The 19,620-nt window shown below is 49.2% G+C and overlaps 1 protein-coding gene across 2 annotated transcripts in view; it reads left to right on the top strand.

Annotated features, from left to right (window-relative positions):
* mthfd1l (methylenetetrahydrofolate dehydrogenase (NADP+ dependent) 1 like) overlaps window positions 1-19,620 on the top strand; it is a 725,847-nt gene that overhangs the window by 470,818 nt on the left and 235,409 nt on the right. For both annotated transcript variants that reach the window (XM_085981835.1, XM_085981834.1), the window contains exons 7-9: window positions 314-447; window positions 8,439-8,541; window positions 13,156-13,259. In XM_085981835.1, the coding sequence (XP_085837961.1) occupies window positions 314-447; window positions 8,439-8,541; window positions 13,156-13,259 (341 nt within the window). The remainder of the gene's footprint in view (window positions 1-313; window positions 448-8,438; window positions 8,542-13,155; window positions 13,260-19,620) is intronic.

Genomic DNA, 19,620 nt, shown 5'->3' with positions numbered 1-19,620 from the left:
AGCGCTTTACAGCCAATGAAGTACTTTTGAATTGCAGTCACTGTTGTAATGTAGGAAACACGGCAATAAATTTGGGCACAGCAAGCTCCCACAAACGATACCTCTTGACTAATGTACTGTTGATGCGTCAAAATGCCCACTTATTGTACTTTCTGCCGATGCTCAGTCTATGGTGCTCTGGCCTCACCCTGTTACATTGTGAGCACGTTTACTTAAATGATCTGACGCCAGTCGCTATTAAAATCATGTGCAGGCATTTGGTTCTTGTGAATGTTGCACAATATTGATCTTTTATATTCCACCTGTCTTCCAGATCTGTGTGTGCTCGGAAGGAAGGTTTTGATTGTAGGAGAGAATGGTTTGCAGGAAGCAGCCCTGCAGAAACTTGTACAGATGGAAGGGATGGTAGCTGTGAGCTGCCAGTGGCAGAACACAAACATGGAACTGGTAAGAGACCTGATCCAACCCCCACGATAGTGAAAGTAGGAATCAATGCTATAAAATTCAAAGTTGTTCAGTGTTAATGAACCATGTTACTGAGTCTTCTATGAATCCTATTGATAGTGTTAGCCAAAATCTGTTAGGAATTGATAAATCGAATAAGTTTTTTGTCCCCCTGTTTGAAAGATGTTTCTCATGTTCTTATCTGTAGCCAATTTATGGAAGTTTTTCTTGGAGTTGAGTTTCAGAAAAGCCGCAAGAGTTTGAAAAAAGAAAAATAATGAAAGGAAATATAAAGGGCAAATTAGAGGTTGATAAACTGGATGAAGTGAGAGAAAGATTTCCTCAGTGTTTCCCGGTCTGCAGCTCTCTGTTGTAGAGTAACATGATCTCCATTGACTGGGTCTTCTCTCTTAGGCAGTCCCTCAGAACCGAGGATGACTTGCTTCCACATTAAAAATGAGTTCGCAGGTGACTGATGAGTTCCAGGTCCCGAACTTCATTTTAAAGGGTGGAAGATGCCTGTGCGTGAATTCTTTTAACGTGTGCTGGCTGTTGCACACCAGCTACCACACTGGCTTGACAGAGCAAGGTCTTGGTCCAATGGCAAGGGGATCCAAGACGATGGGAGACCAGGCTCTGCTATAATGGACTCTCACTCACTCACTCGCTCCCTCACTCACTTTCGCTCCCTCACTCACTTTCACTCCCTCACTCACTCACTTTTACTCCCTCACTCACTTTCACTCCCTCACTCACTCACTTTCACTCCCACACTCTCTTTCGCTCCCTCACTCTCTTTCGCTCCCTCACTCTCTTTCGCTCCCTCACTCTCTTTCGCTCCCTCACTCTCTTTCGCTCCCTCACTCTCTTTCGCTCCCTCACTCTCTTTCGCTCCCTCACTCTCTTTCGCTCCCTCACTCTCTTTCGCTCCCTCACTCTCTTTCGCTCCCTCACTCTCTTTCGCTCCCTCACTCTCTTTCGCTCCCTCACTCTCTTTCGCTCCCTCACTCTCTTTCGCTCCCTCACTCTCTTTCGCTCCCTCACTCACTTTCGCTCCCTCACTCACTTTCGCTCCCTCACTCACTTTCGCTCCCTCACTCACTTTCGCTCCCTCACTCACTTTCGCTCCCTCACTCACTTTCGCTCCCTCACTCACTTTCGCTCCCTCACTCACTTTCGCTCCCTCACTCACTTTCGCTCCCTCACTCACTTTCGCTCCCTCACTCACTTTCGCTCCCTCACTCACTTTCGCTCCCTCACTCTCTTTCGCTCCCTCACTCACTTTCGCTCCCTCACTCACTTTCGCTCCCTCACTCTCTTTCGCTCCCTCACTCACTTTCGCTCCCTCACTCTCTTTCGCTCCCTCACTCTCTTTCGCTCCCTCACTCACTTTCGCTCCCTCACTCACTTTCGCTCCCTCACTCACTTTCGCTCCCTCACTCACTTTCGCTCCCTCACTCACTTTCGCTCCCTCACTCACTTTCGCTCCCTCACTCACTTTCGCTCCCTCACTCACTTTCGCTCCCTCACTCACTTTCGCTCCCTCACTCACTTTCGCTCCCTCACTCACTTTCGCTCCCTCACTCACTTTCGCTCCCTCACTCACTTTCGCTCCCTCACTCACTTTCGCTCCCTCACTCACTTTCGCTCCCTCACTCACTTTCGCTCCCTCACTCTCTTTCGCTCCCTCACTCTCTTTCGCTCCCTCACTCTCTTTCGCTCCCTCACTCTCTTTCGCTCCCTCACTCTCTTTCGCTCCCTCACTCACTTTCGCTCCCTCACTCACTTTCGCTCCCTCACTCACTTTCGCTCCCTCACTCACTTTCGCTCCCTCACTCACTTTCGCTCCCTCCCTCACTTTCGCTCCCTCCCTCACTTTCGCTCCCTCCCTCACTTTCGCTCCCTCCCTCACTTTCGCTCCCTCCCTCACTTTCGCTCCCTCCCTCACTTTCGCTCCCTCCCTCACTTTCGCTCCCTCCCTCACTTTCGCTCCCTCCCTCACTTTCGCTCCCTCCCTCACTTTCGCTCCCTCCCTCACTTTCGCTCCCTCCCTCACTTTCGCTCCCTCCCTCACTTTCGCTCCCTCCCTCACTTTCGCTCCCTCCCTCACTTTCGCTCCCTCCCTCTCCCTCGCTCCCTCCCTCACTCTCGCTCCCTCCCTCACCCTCGCTCCCTCCCTCACCCTCGCTCCCTCCCTCTCCCTCGCTCCCTCCCTCTCCCTCGCTCCCTCCCTCTCCCTCGCTCCCTCCCTCTCCCTCGCTCCCTCCCTCTCCCTCGCTCCCTCCCTCTCCCTCGCTCCCTCCCTCTCCCTCGCTCCCTCCCTCTCCCTCGCTCCCTCCCTCTCCCTCGCTCCCTCCCTCTCCCTCGCTCCCTCCCTCTCCCTCGCTCCCTCCCTCTCCCTCGCTCCCTCCCTCTCCCTCGCTCCCTCCCTCTCCCTCGCTCCCTCCCTCTCCCTCGCTCCCTCGCTCCCTCCCTCTCCCTCGCTCCCTCCCTCTCCCTCGCTCCCTCCCTCTCCCTCGCTCCCTCCCTCTCCCTCGCTCCCTCCCTCTCCCTCGCTCCCTCCCTCTCCCTCGCTCCCTCCCTCTCCCTCGCTCCCTCCCTCTCCCTCGCTCCCTCCCTCTCCCTCGCTCCCTCCCTCTCCCTCGCTCCCTCCCTCCCTCCCTCTCCCTCCCTCCCTCCCTCCCTCCCTCTCCCCCTCTCCCTCCCTCCCTCTCCCTCCCTCCCTCGCTCCCTCCCTCCCTCTCCCTCGCTCCCTCCCTCCCTCTCCCTCGCTCTCCCCCCTCTCCCTCGCTCTCCCCCTCTCCCTCGCTCCCTCCCTCTCCCTCGCTCCCTCCCTCTCCCTCGCTCCCTCCCGCTCCCTCGCTCCCTCCCTCTCCCTCGCTCCCTCCCTCTCCCTCGCTCCCTCCCTCCCTCCCTCTCCCTCCCTCCCTCCCTCCCTCCCTCCCTCCCTCTCCCTCCCTCTCCCTCCCTCCCTCCCTCTCCCTCTCCCTCGCTCCCTCCCTCTCCCTCGCTCCCTCCCCCTCTCCCTCCCTCCCTCCCTCCCTCCCTCCCTCCCTCTCCCTCCCTCCCTCGCTCCCTCCCTCCCTCCCTCTCCCTCGCTCGCTCTCCCCCTCTCCCTCGCTCCCTCTCCCTCCCGCTCCCTCCCCCTCCCTCGCTCCCTCCCTCACTCACTCCCCCACTTACACACACACTTTGCTGGTCTTTATAGCTCAGTACCACGCCACAAGGAACACTTAGCCAATAGCCACGGTAATTCCTCCAGTTCAGACTTTTGGGGGGCGGGGAGAGGGGGCAGGGAAAGAGGAGGGAAACGGATATCTTTCTTACACCTGAAATTCTGCTGTAGTCAATGTGTTTCAGTGAGCTAGTCATTCACCTGCAGCCTGATCAGACTGCTTGCCTGGTTATTCACAAGTACGTAAGCAGACAGTTGGACTATTGAGTGCAGTTTTGGCTATCCCATTATACAAAGGATATTAGCGCCAGGGAAAGGACAAACAGAAGCTTCAGTGGTATAATGTCAGGAATGAGAGGCAATAGATGTGGAGAAAGGCTCAAAAATTGGGGCTTTTTCATTGGAAAGTAGCTAAGTTTAATGGCATATTTCAAAATTCAAAGAAAGAAAGACTTATATTTATATAGCGCCTTTCACGACCACCGACATCCCAAAGCGCTCCACAGCCAATGCAGTACTTTTTGAAGTGCAGTCACTGTTGCAATATAGGAAACGTGGCAGCCAATTTGTGCACAGCAAGCTCCCACAAACAGTAATGAGATAATGACCATATAATCTGTTTTGGTGATGTTGATTGATGGATAAATATTGGCCAGGACACCAGGGAGAACGCCCCTGCTTTTCTTCGAAATAGTGCCACGTGATCTTTTACGCACACCTGAGAAGACAGGTTTATCATCTCATCTGAAAGACGGCACCTCCGACAGTGCAGCACTCCCTCAGTGCTGCATTGGAATGTCAGCCTGGATTATGTGCTCGAGTCTCTGGAGTGGGGCTTGAACCCTCGACCATGATGTAATGCTGGTTTAAGACCTGACCTGCACTGAAGCTCTACTTTTTTAAGCTGAATTAAGTTGTTATAGAATCTAACATTTTGTAGCATTAGAGTAGAGGGCATCATTCATCAACTTGAAAAATGCAACTTGCACATGTAATGCCTCTTGTGTGTTTAAAAGACCTGCTGATGAATCCCATGGGATCTTTCCCAGAAAAGTAGAACACTAGGTTTTAATTCTGAATTGTTTTATTATTCTGTGGAATTACATAATTTGGTAGAAAGGGCCACAGTTCATCATATTCTGTCAAGCAAATAATTAGTGGGTGACATAAGCCCTCCGCCCTTTTTTTAGTTTAGCTTTTAGAGAACCCACATGAATTGGGTTTGTGTTGAACAAAAGGTTTTATGTGTAACCGTTATTCCCAAACTGGAAAACCAGCCAAAGCTGACTTAAAAGCTTCAAAAAAAAAAGTCAACCCAACCCCCCAAAAAAGCTGACTAATCTAACAGCCCTACCACCCCTATAAACTTGAACTCATCCAAAACTCTGCTGCCCGTGTCCTAACTCGCACCAAGTCCCGTTCACCCACCACCCCTGTGCTCGCTGACCTGCTTGGCTCCTGATGTCAAGATGGCGGCCGTGACGGTCCGGTGCTGAGATCGCTCTCCCTGTTTCGGGCGGCCAGCTCTCGCCGCTCGCTCCCGCAACCGGAGCGAGGTGCTCGGCGAGTCGGGCAGAGGCAGCGCGGTGAGCAGCAGCAGCAGCCAAGCCGACCCGCTGGAGCACATCGGCCGGCAGCTCCTCGGCGGGAAGGAATTCCGACTGGGAGGAGGGGAGCCGAGCATGTCGGCCATAGGCCGACCCGGGAGAGGGAGAAGTAGGCCCCGGGCCGTGGAACGTGGCGCCGGCGACGTTGAAGAGGAGGCCGCATTGGAGCATTCACATCCTGACGATGTGTTCGGCGAGTCGGGTAGAGGAGCGCAGCGCAACGAGCAGCAGCAGCAGACTCAACGACAAACTGCAGCACGTCGGCCGGCAGCTCCATTTCGGGTAACTCGCAGTCCGGATGGGAGGAGGGGAGCCGGGCATAGTGGTCAGAGCGGGAGAAGCAGGCCACCACACGTGGAGCCGACAACAGCACGGTGGCATAGTGGTTAGCACTGTTGCCTCACAGCGCCAGGGACCCGGGTTCGAATCCGGCCTCGGGCGACTGTCTGTGTGGAGTTTGCACATTCTCCCCGTGTTTGCGTGGGTTTACTCCGGGTGCTCCGGTTTCCTCCCACAGTCCAAAGATGTGCAGGTTAGGTTGATTGGCTATGATAAATTGACCCTTAGGGTTAGGGGGAGTAAATACGTGGGGTTACGGGGATAGGGTGGGATATGTGTTGGTGTAGGGGTTACGGGGATCGGGTGGGATATGTGTCGGTGCAGGCTCGATGGGCCGAAATGGCCTCTATCTGCACTGTGGGGTTTCTGTGGTTCTGTGAGGCCGGAGCGGCTGAGGGACATCGTGCTCCCACTGCCACGGGAAGCCATTGTATTGACTCTGAACACGGCGCTGTATGTATAGCTGACGCATCCCTACGGGGAACAAGCATTCCATTGTACTTGTTACATATGGCAAATAAATCTAATCTGAATAAATCTAATCTGAATCTGGTCCGGCAATGCCTCGATTTCAAACATTCTTATCCTACTGTTTAAATCCCTCCGTGGCGTCGCCCCTCTTATTCTCTGTAACCTCCTCTAGCCCTACAACCCTCCGAGATCTCTGTGCTCCTCCAATTCTGGCCCCTCGTGTACCCCCTGCTTCGCCCCCCCCCCCCCTTCCCTCCCCCTCTCTCTCTCTCTCTCTCTCCTTTAAGATGCTACTTCTATCTTATCTCTTTTGGTCTCCTTCTTTGGCTTGGTGTCAATTTTTGTCTGATTTGTGCCCCTGTGAAGATTTATTTTCTGCCAGGGGTGTCTCTTTCTCTCCACCATTTTGATTTTTGACCCTTTATTTGGTGTATTTTCCAATCTACAGTAACTATGGGGTCTGCATTTTTCACCATGTAGTAAGGATGGGACTTTTGCTCAATTTTATTGAAAACTACTTGTGATTTGCCATTTAGGAATGAATTATTTTTATTCTTTAAAAACAGTAGATGATCCCTTACTGTGGGAGAACAAAATAGCAAAAAGGGGATTTGAATGGGGTCTCACTGGGATTATTCCAGTCAGGGCTGTAAACAGCAAATTTAGAACTGGAACTGTCAGTCCAAATACGTCACTCTAACCCCTCAAAGGATTGTATGTTCTGGCTCTATGTATACATGAAAGTTTAATTGGGTGAGATTTTTTAACAGATCAACCAGACCCAGCTTCCCCAAAGCACCAGTCCCCCCTCTATCTCGCCCTCGCCCTCTTTCTCTTCCCCCCCCGGCCTTTCGCTCGCTCACCCTTCCCCTTTTCCCGTGGGTGGTTGGCATATATTTGACATGACTTAATACCATAGGGATAATCCCGTCCCCTCCAGCGAGGCTCCAGGCCAGCAGCAGAGTCGTGTTAAATAGTCCCTATGTAGAGCTGGGAAGAAGAGATTGCACGGCAGTATTTTGAGAACCAGTCAGGATTTCAAAAAAGTGCTCCTCCTGTTGGTCAGTCATGAATTGAGATGATTGCAGAGCGTGGAATTGTCCGATCCCTGTACTGCCATCTACATGTGAGGGAAAGCAGTGGTGTGATGTTCGGAGGTAGCGGCAGTGGGGAGGAGCATTTAGTTGACCGCATTGTAGGAGTATCGTTTTACCACATGGACTGCAACGGTTCAAGAAGAAGGCCCACTATCACCACCTTGAGAGCAGCAAGGGATGGAAAATAAATGCTGGCCTTGCCAGCGACGCCTGCGTCCTGTGAATTAATAAAAATAAATGGTTTACCTCAGCTGTTAACGAAGAGAGGAAAAGTTTCTGATTTGGAATGTTGCACTGTGGAGATTTTTATTCTCTTTTTTTTACTCCTCCAGTCTATCGTCGCGTTCTAATTTTTCTGTTTGGGAGAGATGGTAACGAGATCGACATCTGCTAGTAATTTACAGCATTACTTTGGCTTCAACAGTATCGCATCTGGAACAGAAAATGAAGCATATATTTTGCTTGCCACATCCTTGTAGGGTAGAAGTTGTAGGGTCAAGGGTCCTGCTTGAGCTTGTGTTTTATTTTGTTAGCTGATTATTTTCTCCTAAGGTACTAAGGTGTACATGACTTTTGAGTCTCCTGCTCCTGTTGCTAAAGAGAGAAAGCCCTGCATCTATATTGCACCTCTCAATGCACATTCCAAAGTGCATTACATACATTGCATTACTATCCAGTCCAGTGACTTGTGTAGGCAAAACTGGCAGCCAACAGGAGTTGAGTGATCAGTTAATCTGTTTTTGATGGCCTTGCTTGCAGAAGGATGTGAGCAGAATACACACAACTGGCTGATTTTCTTTGACTAGTGCTATGGGATCTTGACCCCCCGCACCGCTGGAACAGGCAGCTGAGGTCTCTGTTCAATGCCTTCCCCTCTGACAATGCAGTACTGTGCTTTGTTACTCTTGGACCTATCGGATTCATGGCTGCCTCCAACCATAGGTGATACTGTATTTCTTTTGCTCTTGGAAGCATGACAGAAATCCCCTCTTTCGGTGCTACAGAACCTGTGATGGTGCAGTCCCATTTCGTGTTGGGAGTTGTATAAGAATAACACTATCCTGCTTTGTGTAGATGATATTACTTGTGGCCATACTCTCCATAGAACCCTTTAAATTACCGCACTGAAGGAGGCCATTTAGCCCCCACTGAATCTATCAGAGTCCTAGCTCTTCCACTGGAGCAGTCCATCCCAATCCCATTAATCTGCCCTTTCCCTCTATCCATTTTGATTGATCCTTTTCAAATAACGTATCAAGTTCTCTTTTAAATGACTGAGTTATTTTATTTTTTATTTTGTGATAGCTCCATCAGAGTGATGTGGTCGTGGTGACAAGTCCAGCACCAGAGGGACTTGGAGAAGACTGGTTGAAAGTTGATTCAACCATAATCGCCTACGATTTACCAGGTAAAGGGGTAGTTTAGAATGTTGAGTGACCACAGCCTTAAGTTGCAGGTGGAGCAATTGATAAAAAGTGGCTCTATAAGGAAGCTTGCATTGATATAGGCCGTCCCAAAGCGGTTAACAGCCAGGCAAGCACTTTTGAAGTGTGGTCACCTGTTGTAACGGAGGGTGAAGAGTTGCTGCGTTGATCAGTGATCGGTGAGGCCAGCAACTTTCACGTGGCTGATCGAGGCCGCAGGATGCCCGTTGGACCCGTCCTCGATGTGTGCAGCATCAGTAGAGGTATGCGTTTGTTAAAGGGAAAACTGGAGAAAGGGCGGCAACGGTCCGGGTTGTTGTTGCTTTCAGGAGGGGTCAACTCTGCCTGGAGGGCGGAAACACTTGTAACTGTTTTAGATTTAGGAGAACACAGCCGGGAGGGCGGCACGCTTTTTGTTCACGCCGAATCGTGTAGTAGGTAACACAACCAGCAGGCTGAAGGGCTGGTGCGTCGTCGGCGGAGAAGGAGTCGTCTTTTTTCATGAGGGATAGGTCCTCGTGGTTCGCGAGGGACGGGTCCTTGTGCGCGAGGAGTGCGTCCTCGTGTTTCGTGGGGGTGAGTCCTCGTGGTATCCCCGCAGGGCGCGCTCCGATTTTGTGGGCCCGAACATGCTGTACCCCACGCTTGGAGAGATGTATACTTGCTGTTGCTTTGGACGTAGAGGCGGACGATCCGTGTGGCGGTAGGAAAGACGAGTACGGGGACCATAGGCAAGTGCGTGGTCGGCGCCGCATCGATGTTCTCGTCGAACGGGGCTTCTACCTTTATAAAGCACGAGGGAGACTGTGGCTCCCTGGATTGCGGTAGCAACAGCAAAACGGCTGGTGCTTCCATGGCGTGCTTCTTTTGTGAAAATTGTTCACAAAAAAACGGGGTCCGGTTGAGTTTTGTCCGTGTCAAACGGGATCTGCTCCAGACTGCGCTTACCTTGCGAATACGTTCGCAAAGACAGGGTCGCCTTTGGAGGAATCGGTGTTAGGCGGTTGTTGTTCGTCGGTTGTGTGTCAGTCGTCTTGTGGGAAGACGAGGTTCAGGCGTGCGTTGCTACCGTGAAAATCGTTCACGGATACGGGTTCACCAATGTAGCGTTGGAATTGATGAGCTCCCGTACTCACGTCGTTGGGTCACCAGGTAAAAAACGGGATGAGGTCCTAAAAGCTGAATATAGGGAGTTAGGAGGTAAATTTTAAAAATAGGACCTCAAAGGTAGTCATCTCAGGATTGCTACCAGTGCCACGTGCTAGTCAGAGTAGAAATAGAAGGATATTTCAGATGAATACGTGGCTAGAGGAATGGTGCGAGGGGGGAGGGATTCAAATTCCTGGGACATTGGAACCGATTCTGGGGGAGGTGGGACCAGTTCAAACCGGACGGTTTGCACCTGGGCAGGGCCGGGACCGATGTCCTAGGGGGTGTGTTTGCTAGTGCTCTGGGGGAGGGTTTAAACTAAAATGGCAGGGGATTGGGAAACTGAGCAGGGGGACAGAGGAAAGGGAAACAAGGATAAAAGAAAAAGATAGGAAGGAGAAAAACAAAAGTGGCAGTCAGAGAAATCAACGGTTTAAATCAAACATAGCCACAGTAAATAATAATTCTAATAGGTCTAAGAGCGTTAAAAAAACAAGCCTGAAGGCTTTGTGTCTTAATGCGAGGAGCATTCGTAATAAGGTGGATGAATTAGCTGCGCAAATAGAGGTAAACGATTATGATTTGATTGGGATTACAGAAACATGGCTCCAGGGTGGCCAAGGCTGGGAACTCAACATCCAGGGGTATTCAATATTCAGGAAAGATAGGCAAAAAGGAAAGTGAGGTGGGGTAGCATTGCTGGTTAAAGAAGGGATTAACACAATTGTAAGGAAGAATATTAGCTCTGATGATGTGGAATCTGTATGGGTAGAACTGAGAAATACCAAGGGGCAGAAAACGTTAGTGGGAGTGGTATATAGACCTCCAAACAGTATTGCGGAGGTTGGGGATGGCATTAAAAGGGAAATTAGAGAAGCGTGCAATAAGGCCACAGCAGTCATCATGGGTGACTTTAATCTACATATAAATTGGGCTAACCAAATTAGTAACAATATTGTGGAGGAGGAATTCCTGGAGTGTTTACGGGATGGTTTCCTGGACCAATATGTCGAGAAACCAATCAGAAATCAGGCCATCTTAGACTGGGTATCATGCAACGAGAAAGGATTAATTAACAGTCTTGTTGTGCGAGGCCCCTTGGTTCGGAGCGATCATAATATGATAGAATTCTTCGTTAAGATGGAGAATGAAGTTGTTGACTCAGAGACTAGGGCCCTGAATTTAAACAAAGGAAACTACGATGGTCTGAGGCGCGAGTTGGGTAGGATTGATTGGGGAATGTCACTCAAAGGGTTGACGGTGGATAGGCAATGGCAAACATTCAAAGACCGCATGGATGAACTACAGAATTTGTTCATCCCAGTTTGGCATAAAAATAAAACAAAAAAGGTGACTCAACCGTGGCTAACAAGGGAAATTAGGGATAGCATAAGATCCAAGGAGAGGACATATAAATTGGCCAGAAAAAGCAGTAAACCTGAGGATTGGGAGCAGTTTAGGATTCAACAAAGGAGGACAAAGGGATTAATTAAGAAGGGGAAAATAGAATATGAGAGTAAGCTTGCAGGGAACATAAAAACTGACTGTAAAAGCTTTTATAGATATGTGAAGAGAAAAAGATTGGTGAAGTCAAGCGTAGGTCCCTTGCAGTCAGAATCAGGGGAATTTGTAATGGGGAACAAAGAAATGGCAGACCAATTAAATATATATTGGTTCTGTCTTCACAAAGGAGGACACAAATAACCTCCCAGAGATGTCGGGGAACATAGGGTCTGATGAAAGGGAGGAACTGAAAGAAATCAGTATTTGTAGGGAAATGGTGTTAAGGAAATTGATGGGATTGAAGGCTGATAAATCCCCAGGGCTTGATAATCTACATCCTAGGGTACTTAAGGAAGTGGCCCTAGAAACAGTAGATGCATTGCTGATCATCTTCCAACATTCGATGGAATCTGGAACAGTACCCATGGATTGGAGGGTAGCTAATGTTACCCCACTATTCAAAAAAGGTGGTAGAGGGAAAACGGGGAATTACAGATCGGTAAGCCTGACATCGGTAGTGGGGAAAATGCTAGAGTCCATCATAAAAGATGTAATAGCAGAGCACTTGGAAAACAGTGACAGGATTGGACCACGTCAACATGGATTTACAAAGGGTAAATCGTGCTTGACTAATCTACTGGAATTTTTTGAGGATGTAACTGGTAAAATAGATAAGGGAGAACCAGTGGATGTGGTGTATTTGGACTTTCAGAAGGCTTTCGATAAGGTCCCGCATAAGAGATTAGCGTGTAAAGTTAAGGCACATGGGATTGGGGGCAAGGTATTGACTTGGATAGAGAACTGGTTGGCAGACAGAAAGCAAAGAGTTGGAATAAACGGGTCTTTTCCCGAGTGGCAGGCAGTGACTAGTGGGGTACCGCAGGGATTGGTCCTTGGACCCCAACTATTCACTATATATTAATGATCTATACAAGGGAACTAGATGTAATACCTCCAAATTTGCAGACGACACAAAGCTGGGTGGGCGTGTGTGCTGTGAGGAGGATGCCGAGAAACTCCAGGATGATTTGGACAGGTTGGGTGATTGGGCAGAAGCATGGCAGATGCAATATAACCTGGATAAATGTGAGGTTATCCACTTTGGTAGCAAAAACAGGAAGGCAGATTATTATCTGAATGGCAATAGATTGGGAGAAGGGGAAGTGCAACGCGACCTGGGTGTTCTTGTGCATCAGTCGCTGAAGGTAAGCATGCAGGTGCAGCAGGCGGTTAAGAAGGCAAATGGTATGTTGGCCTTCGTAGCGAGAGGGTTTGAGTACAGGAACAAGGATGTCTTGCTGCAGTTGTACAGGGCCTTATGAGACCACATCTTGAGTATTGTGTGCAGTTTTGGTCGCCTTATCTGAGGAAGGATGTTCTTGCCATGGAAGGAGTTCAGCAAAGATTCACCAGGCTGATACCTGGGATGGCAGGAATGACGTTTGAAGAGAGATTGGGTCGATTGGGCTTGTACTCGCTGGAGTTTAGAAGAATGAGAGGGGATCTCATTGAAACTTATAAAATTCTGACAGGACTGGACAGACTAGATGCAGGGAGGATGTTCCCGATGGTTGGGGAGTCCAGAACCAGGGGTCACAGTCTAAGGATAAGGGGTAAGCCATTTAGGACAGAGATGAGGAGGAATTTCTTCACCCAGAGAGTGGTGAACCTGTGGAATTCTCTACCACAGAAGGCAGTAGAGGCTAATTCATTAAATATATTCAAGAAGGAGTTGGATATATTTCTCAAGGCTAAAAGGGATCAAGGGGTATGGGGAGAAAGCAGGGACCGGGTACTGAATTTGGATGATCAGCCATGATCGCATTGAATGGCGGAGCAGGCTCGAGGGGCCGAATGTTCTACTCCTACTCCTATCTTCCATGTTTCTATGAGCCTTTTATGTTTTGAGTGCATAGTCCATTGACCTGTTTTGTGCTTCGTTCCAGATGCAGCTTTTAATTCGAGCTCCAGTTGCCAAGATTTCTGCTGGAATGAACCTGGACCGTCGCACGACAGAATCAGGCTCCTGACAGCAGCTCTGCAGATTAAGGTTGGACAAAGTTTAGATCTCCAGTTCCTGGGTCAGGCATCCTTTTGTCTGCAGTTTTCCATCTAATAATTCTAGAGGCTGGAGAACTGAGTGGGTGGAACTTTTTCTCCATTGCTGTGATGCACATACTTGCTAAACCTGTATCACTTAAGTACTGTTGTCTGAAATAACTGTCCGTAGACTAGGTGACCATTTTTATCGGGTTTTTTTTTTAAAGCACAATTATTCATGCTATTTGATACGCGGAAAGTAGGAGCTTGAACATTAAAAGCCGTGATCCGGGTTGCTTTGTTCCTCATGTCAAGAAGGATATACTGGCCTTGGAGGGGGTGCAGCGCAGATTACGAACAATGATGGACAGGCAAAGATGCTCTGGTACATCGAACCTGTCCCACACAATTGCGATACCTTGTATCACAACATAAACACTCCACCCCACCCGAAACCATGTGATTTCCTGGGAGCGGCAAAAAAACAGATAGAAAAAAAAACCCAGGCCAATTTGGGGGAAAAAATCTGGGAGATTCCTCTCTGACCCCTCTAGCCGATCAGAATTAGTCCAGGAGATCACTCTGGCCCTGAATTCCCTGCAGTACCTGCCTTCTGTAAGAGGTGATCTCCGCCCCAGCCAGAAACAGGCCCAGCTCTTGCTTGAAGGAATTCAGCGAATCAGCATCCACTGCACGAGCCGGCAGCCTGTTCCAGAGGCCCACTATTCTCTGGGAAAAGAACTACCTCCTGACATCTAACCTAGATCTGGCTGTATACAACTTAAATTTGTGACCCCTGGTCCTCCTGAACCAAGTTAATTGAAACAAACTGTCAACTGGAAAACAATCTATTCCCTTCATTATCATATAACCTTCAATCATATCACCTCTACGTCTACACTATAAAGCGTAGAGTCCCAACTCTTTTAGCCTACCTTGATAACTAAGATGCTTTAGACTGGGAATTAGTCTAGTGACCCTCCTCTGCACCCTTTCCAAAGCTACAATATCACCCACCATGTGAGGAGACCGAAACTGGACTCAATTTTCCAAGTGCGGCCTGACTATGGTCTTGTACAAAGAAAATAGTATGCCTCATCTTATACTCAATTATCTTATGGATACACCCCAACTCCCCATTTGCTGTAGCTATCACTACATGGCATTGCTCATTTACCTTTAAAGATGTATGCACTAGAATGCCCAAATCTCTCTCTCTCTCCACCGTTAATGCTTTTCCCTGAAGGGTGTACGAATGTTGAGCTTTACCCGGCCCACAGGCAAACACTGCACTTACCCAAGTTATACATCATTGGCCAGTCATGAGCCCAATCTCCCAACACATTAAGATCCACCTGAAGCAGACCTACAGTCCTACTACTCACACAGGTAGCATAGTGGTTATGTTACTGGACTTGTAATTCAGAGGCCTGGACTAATGATCCAGAGACGTGAGTTCAAATCACACCACAGCAGCTGGGGAATTTAAATTCACTTAGTTAAATAAATGTGGAATTAAAAAGCTAGTATCAGTAATGGTGACCATGAAACTATCGGATTGTCGTAAAAACCCATCTGGTTCACTAATGTCCTTTAGGGAAGGAAATCTGCCATCTGTACCCGGTCTGGCCCTGTATGTGACTCCAGACCAACAGCAATGTGGTTGACTCTTAACTGCCCTTTGAAATAGCCTAGTAAGCCACTCCATTGTAACAAACCACTACGAAAAGCAATAATAAGAATAAAAGCAGACAGACGACCCAGCATTGACCTGGGCACTGGCTTCGGACACGACAACAGCACACCCAGCCCAGTCGACCCTCAAGTCCTCCTCACTAACATCTGGGGACTTGTGCCAAAATTGGGAGAGCCGCCCCACAGATTAGTCAAGCAACAGCCTGACAGTCATACTCACAGAATCAGACCTTTCAGCCAATGTTCCAAACTCCGCCATCCCTGGGTATGTCCTGTCCCACCGGCAGGACAGACCCACCAGATGTGGCGGCACTGTGGTGGGTATGTCCTGTCCCACCGGCAGGACAGACCCACCAGATGTGGCGGCACTGTGGTATACAGTCAGGAGGGAGTGTTCCTGGGAGTCCTCAAATTGACTCCTGACTTCATGAAGTCTCATGGCTTCGGGTCAAGCATGGGCAAGGAAACCTCCTGCTGATTACCACCTACCGCACTCCCTCAGCTGATAAATCACTACTACACCAGGTTGTGCACCACTTGGTAGCAAGGGTGGGGGACTTCAATGTCCATCACCAAGAGTTTCTCGGTAGCACCACTACTGACTGAGCTGGCCGAGTCCTGAAGGACATAGCTGCCAGACTGGGCTGCGGCAGGTGGTGAGAGAACCTACACAAGGGAAAAACCTACTTGACCTCGTCCTCACCAATCTATCTGTCGCAGATGCATCTGTCCATGACAGTATTGGTAGCAGGGACCACCGCACAGTCCTTGTGGAGACGAAGTCCCATCTTCGCACCGAGGACACCTTCCATCATGTTGTGTGGCACTACCACTGTGCTAAATGGGATAGATTAAGAACAGATCTAGCAGCTCAAAACTGGGCATCCATGAGGCACTGTGGGCCATTAGCAGCAGCAGAATTGTATTCCACCACTCTGTAACCTCATGGCCCGGCATATCCCTCACTCTACCATTACCATCAAGCCAGGGGACTAGCCCTGGTTCAGTAAGGAGTGCAGAAGAGCATACCAGGAGCAGCACCAGGCGTACTTAAAAATGAGGTGCCAAACTGGTGAAACTACAACACAGGACTACATGCATGCTAAACAGCGAAAGCAGCATGCTATAGACAGAGCTAAGTGATCCCACAATCAACGGATCAGATCAAAGCTCTGCAGTCCTGCCACATCCAGTCGTGAATGGTGGTGGACCATTAAACAATTAACGGGGGGAGGAGGCTCCATGAATATCCCCATCCTCAATGATGGTGGAGCCCAGCACATGAGTGCAAAAGACAAGGCTGAAGCGTTTGCAACCATCTTCAGCCAGAAGTGCTGAGTGGATGATCCATGTCGGCCTCCTCCTGAGGTTCCCACCATCACACAAGCCGGTCTTCAGCCAATTGATTCATTCCACATGATATCAAGAAACGGCTGAGCGCACTGGATACTGCAAAGGCTATGGGCCTTGACAACATCCCGGCCATCATGCTGAAGACTTGTGCTCCAGAACTAGCCGCGCCTCTAGCCAAGCTGTTCTAGTACAGCTACAACACTGGCATCTACCCGACAATGTGGAAAACTGCCCAGGTATGTCCTGTCCACAAAAAGCAGGACAAATGCAATCCAGCCAATTACCGCCCCATCAGTCTACTCTCAATCATCAGCAAAGTGATTGAAGGTGTCATCGACAGTGCTATCAAGCAGCACTTACTCACCAATAATCTGCTCACTGATGCTCAGTTTGGGTTCCAGCAAGATCTTTCGGCTCCAGACCTCATTACAGCCTTGGTCCAAGCATGGACAAAGGAGCTGAATTCCAGAGGTGAGGTGAGAGTGACTGCCCTTGATATCAAGACAGCATTTGACTGAGTGTGGCATCAAGGAGTCCTAGTAAAATTGAAGTCAATGGGAATCGGGGGGAAATCTCTCTACTGGCTGGAGTCATGCCTAGCACAAAGGAAGATGGCTGTGGTTACTGGAGGTCAATCATCTCGGCCCCATGACATCGCTGCAGCAGTTCCTCAGGGCAGTGTCCTGGACCCAACCATCTTCAGCTGCTTCATCAATGACCTTCCCTCCATCATAAAGTGGGGATGTTCGCTGATGATTGCAGTGTTCAGTTCCATTTGCAACTCCTCAGATAATGAAGCAGTCTATGCCCGCATGCAAGTAAGTCCTGGACAGCATTCAGGCTTGGGCTGAGAAGTGGCAAGTAAAATTCCCGCCACACACATGCCAGGCAATGACTAGCTCCAACAAGCGAGCGTCTAACCACCGCCCCTTGACATTCAACGGCATTGCCATCGCTGAATCCCCCACCAACATCAACCTCCTGGGGGGTCGCCATTGACCAGAAACTTAACTGGACCAGCCACATAAATACTGTGGCCACAACAGCAGGTCAGAGTCTGGGGCGAGTGTCTCACCTCCTGACTCCCCAAAGCCTTTCCACCATCTACAAGGCACAAGTCAGGAGTGTGATGGAATATTCTCCACTTGCCTGGATGAGTGCAGCTCCAACAACACTCAAGAAGCTCGACACCATCCAGGACAAAACAGCCTGTTTGATTGGCACCCCACCTACCACCTTCAACATTCACTCCCTCCACCACCGGTGTACTGTGGCTGCAGTGTGTACCATCTACAAGATGCACTGCAGCAACTCACCAAGGCTTCTTCGGCAGCACCCCCCAAACCCGCAATCTCTTCCACGTAGAAGGACAAGGGCAGCAGACGCATGGGAACACCACCACCTCCAAGTTCCCCTCCAAGTCACACACCATCCTGACGTAGAAGTATATTGTCGATCCTTCATCGTCGCTGGGTCAAAATCATGGAACTCCCTCCCTAACAGCACTGTGGGAGTACCTTCACCACACGGACTGCAGCGGTTCAAGAAGGCGGCTCACCACCACTTTCTCAAGGGCAATTGGGGATGGGCAATAAATGCTGGCCCTGCCAGCAATGCCCATATCCCAGGAATGAATAAAAAAAGGCCTTGTTATCATCTGCAAATTTGCAGATTGTGCCCCCAACACTTACATCCAGATCACCAGAATGATACCAAGACTAAAAGGGTTAAGTTATGAGGATGGGTTGCATTATCTAGGCTGGTATTCCCTTGTGTATAGAAAATTAAGGGGTGATCTAAGGTGTTTATATAAGATGATTAAAGGAGTTGATACGGTGATAGAGAAACTATTTCCTCTGGTGGGGGAGTCCAGAACAACGGGGCATAACCTTAAAATTAGAGCTAGGTCATTCAAGCGTGATGTTAGGAAGCACTCCATACAAAGGGTAGTGGAAGTCTGGAACGCTCCGCTCTTTTCTTCCCCCCCCCCCCCCCCCCCCCCACCCACCCCCCCGCATAAAAAAAATGTTGAGGCTGCGATTGAAATCTGAGATTGATCTATTTTTGTTAGGTAAGGTTTACGGAGCTAGGGCAGGTAAATGGAGTTAATATACAGATCAACCATGATCTAATTGAATGGTGGAACAGGCTCGAGGGGCTGCATGGCCTCCTCCTGTTCCTGTGTAATAATTAGGATTGCATAGTCTTTTCTCATTTCTTTTGAGGTCCTGCCATCTTATCAATCCTGATAGCTAGGAGAAATTAAATTCTAATTTCAGGTGAGAATGTTACCACTGAGCCATGACTAACACTGCTATTTTATAGGCAAGTGTGGCAATAAATCTACACACAGCAAGATCCCACAAACAGGACATTAGGAGAATGTCTTGTCTGGGCAATTAGGGTGTCATTTCTTAGACAGTGCTCGAGTTTTTGTTTATCTTGGGCCACTTGCGTGTGTACTATGAAATTTCGAAGGCCATGTAATATATTTTAAATGATTGATCCCATCAACTTATGATCATAGAAACATAGAAGATAGGAGCAGGAGTAGGCCATTCGGCCCCTCGAGCCTGCTCCGCCATTCAATGCAATCATGGCTGATCATCCAAATTTAGTACCCTGTCCCTGCTTTCTCCCCATATCCCTTGATCCCTTTAGCCTCAAGAAATATATCCAACTCCTTCTTGAATATATTTAATGAATTGGCCTCTATTGCCTTCTGTGGTAGAGAATTCCACAGGTTCACCACTCTCTGGGTGAAGAAATTCCTCCTCATCTCTGTCCCACGTGGCTTACCCCTTATCCTTAGACTGTGACCCCTGGTTCTGGACTATCCGACCATCGGGAACATCCTTCCTGCATCTAGTCCTGTTAGAATTTTATAAGTTTCAATGCGATCCCCTCTCATTCTTCTAAACTCTGTAAACCTTACCTAACAAAAATAGATCAATCTCAGATTTCAATCGACCCAATCTCTCACGTCATTCCTGCCATCCCAGGTATCAGCCTGGTGAATCTTCACTGCACTCCTTCCATGGCAAGAACATCCTTCCTCAGATAAGGCGACCAAAACTGCACACAATACTCAAGGTGTGGTCTCACCAAGTCCCTGTACAACTGCAGCAAGACATCCTTGTTCCTGTACTCGAACTCTCGCTACGAAGGCCAACATACCATTTGCCTTCTTAACCGCCTGCTGCACCTGCATGCTTACCTTCAGCGACTGGTGCACAAGGACACCCAGGTCTCATTGCACTTCCCCTTCTTCCAATCTATTGCCATTCAGAAAATAATTTGCCGCCTTGTTTTTGACACCGAAG

This window comes from Somniosus microcephalus, chromosome 3, assembly GCF_052327205.1.
Source record: "Somniosus microcephalus isolate GS21.2 chromosome 3, FLI_Smic_1.0, whole genome shotgun sequence".
Taxonomy (NCBI): domain Eukaryota; kingdom Metazoa; phylum Chordata; class Chondrichthyes; order Squaliformes; family Somniosidae; genus Somniosus; species Somniosus microcephalus.
Note: the sequence above shows the minus strand (reverse complement) of the source record. Positions and strands in the feature narration are given on the sequence as shown.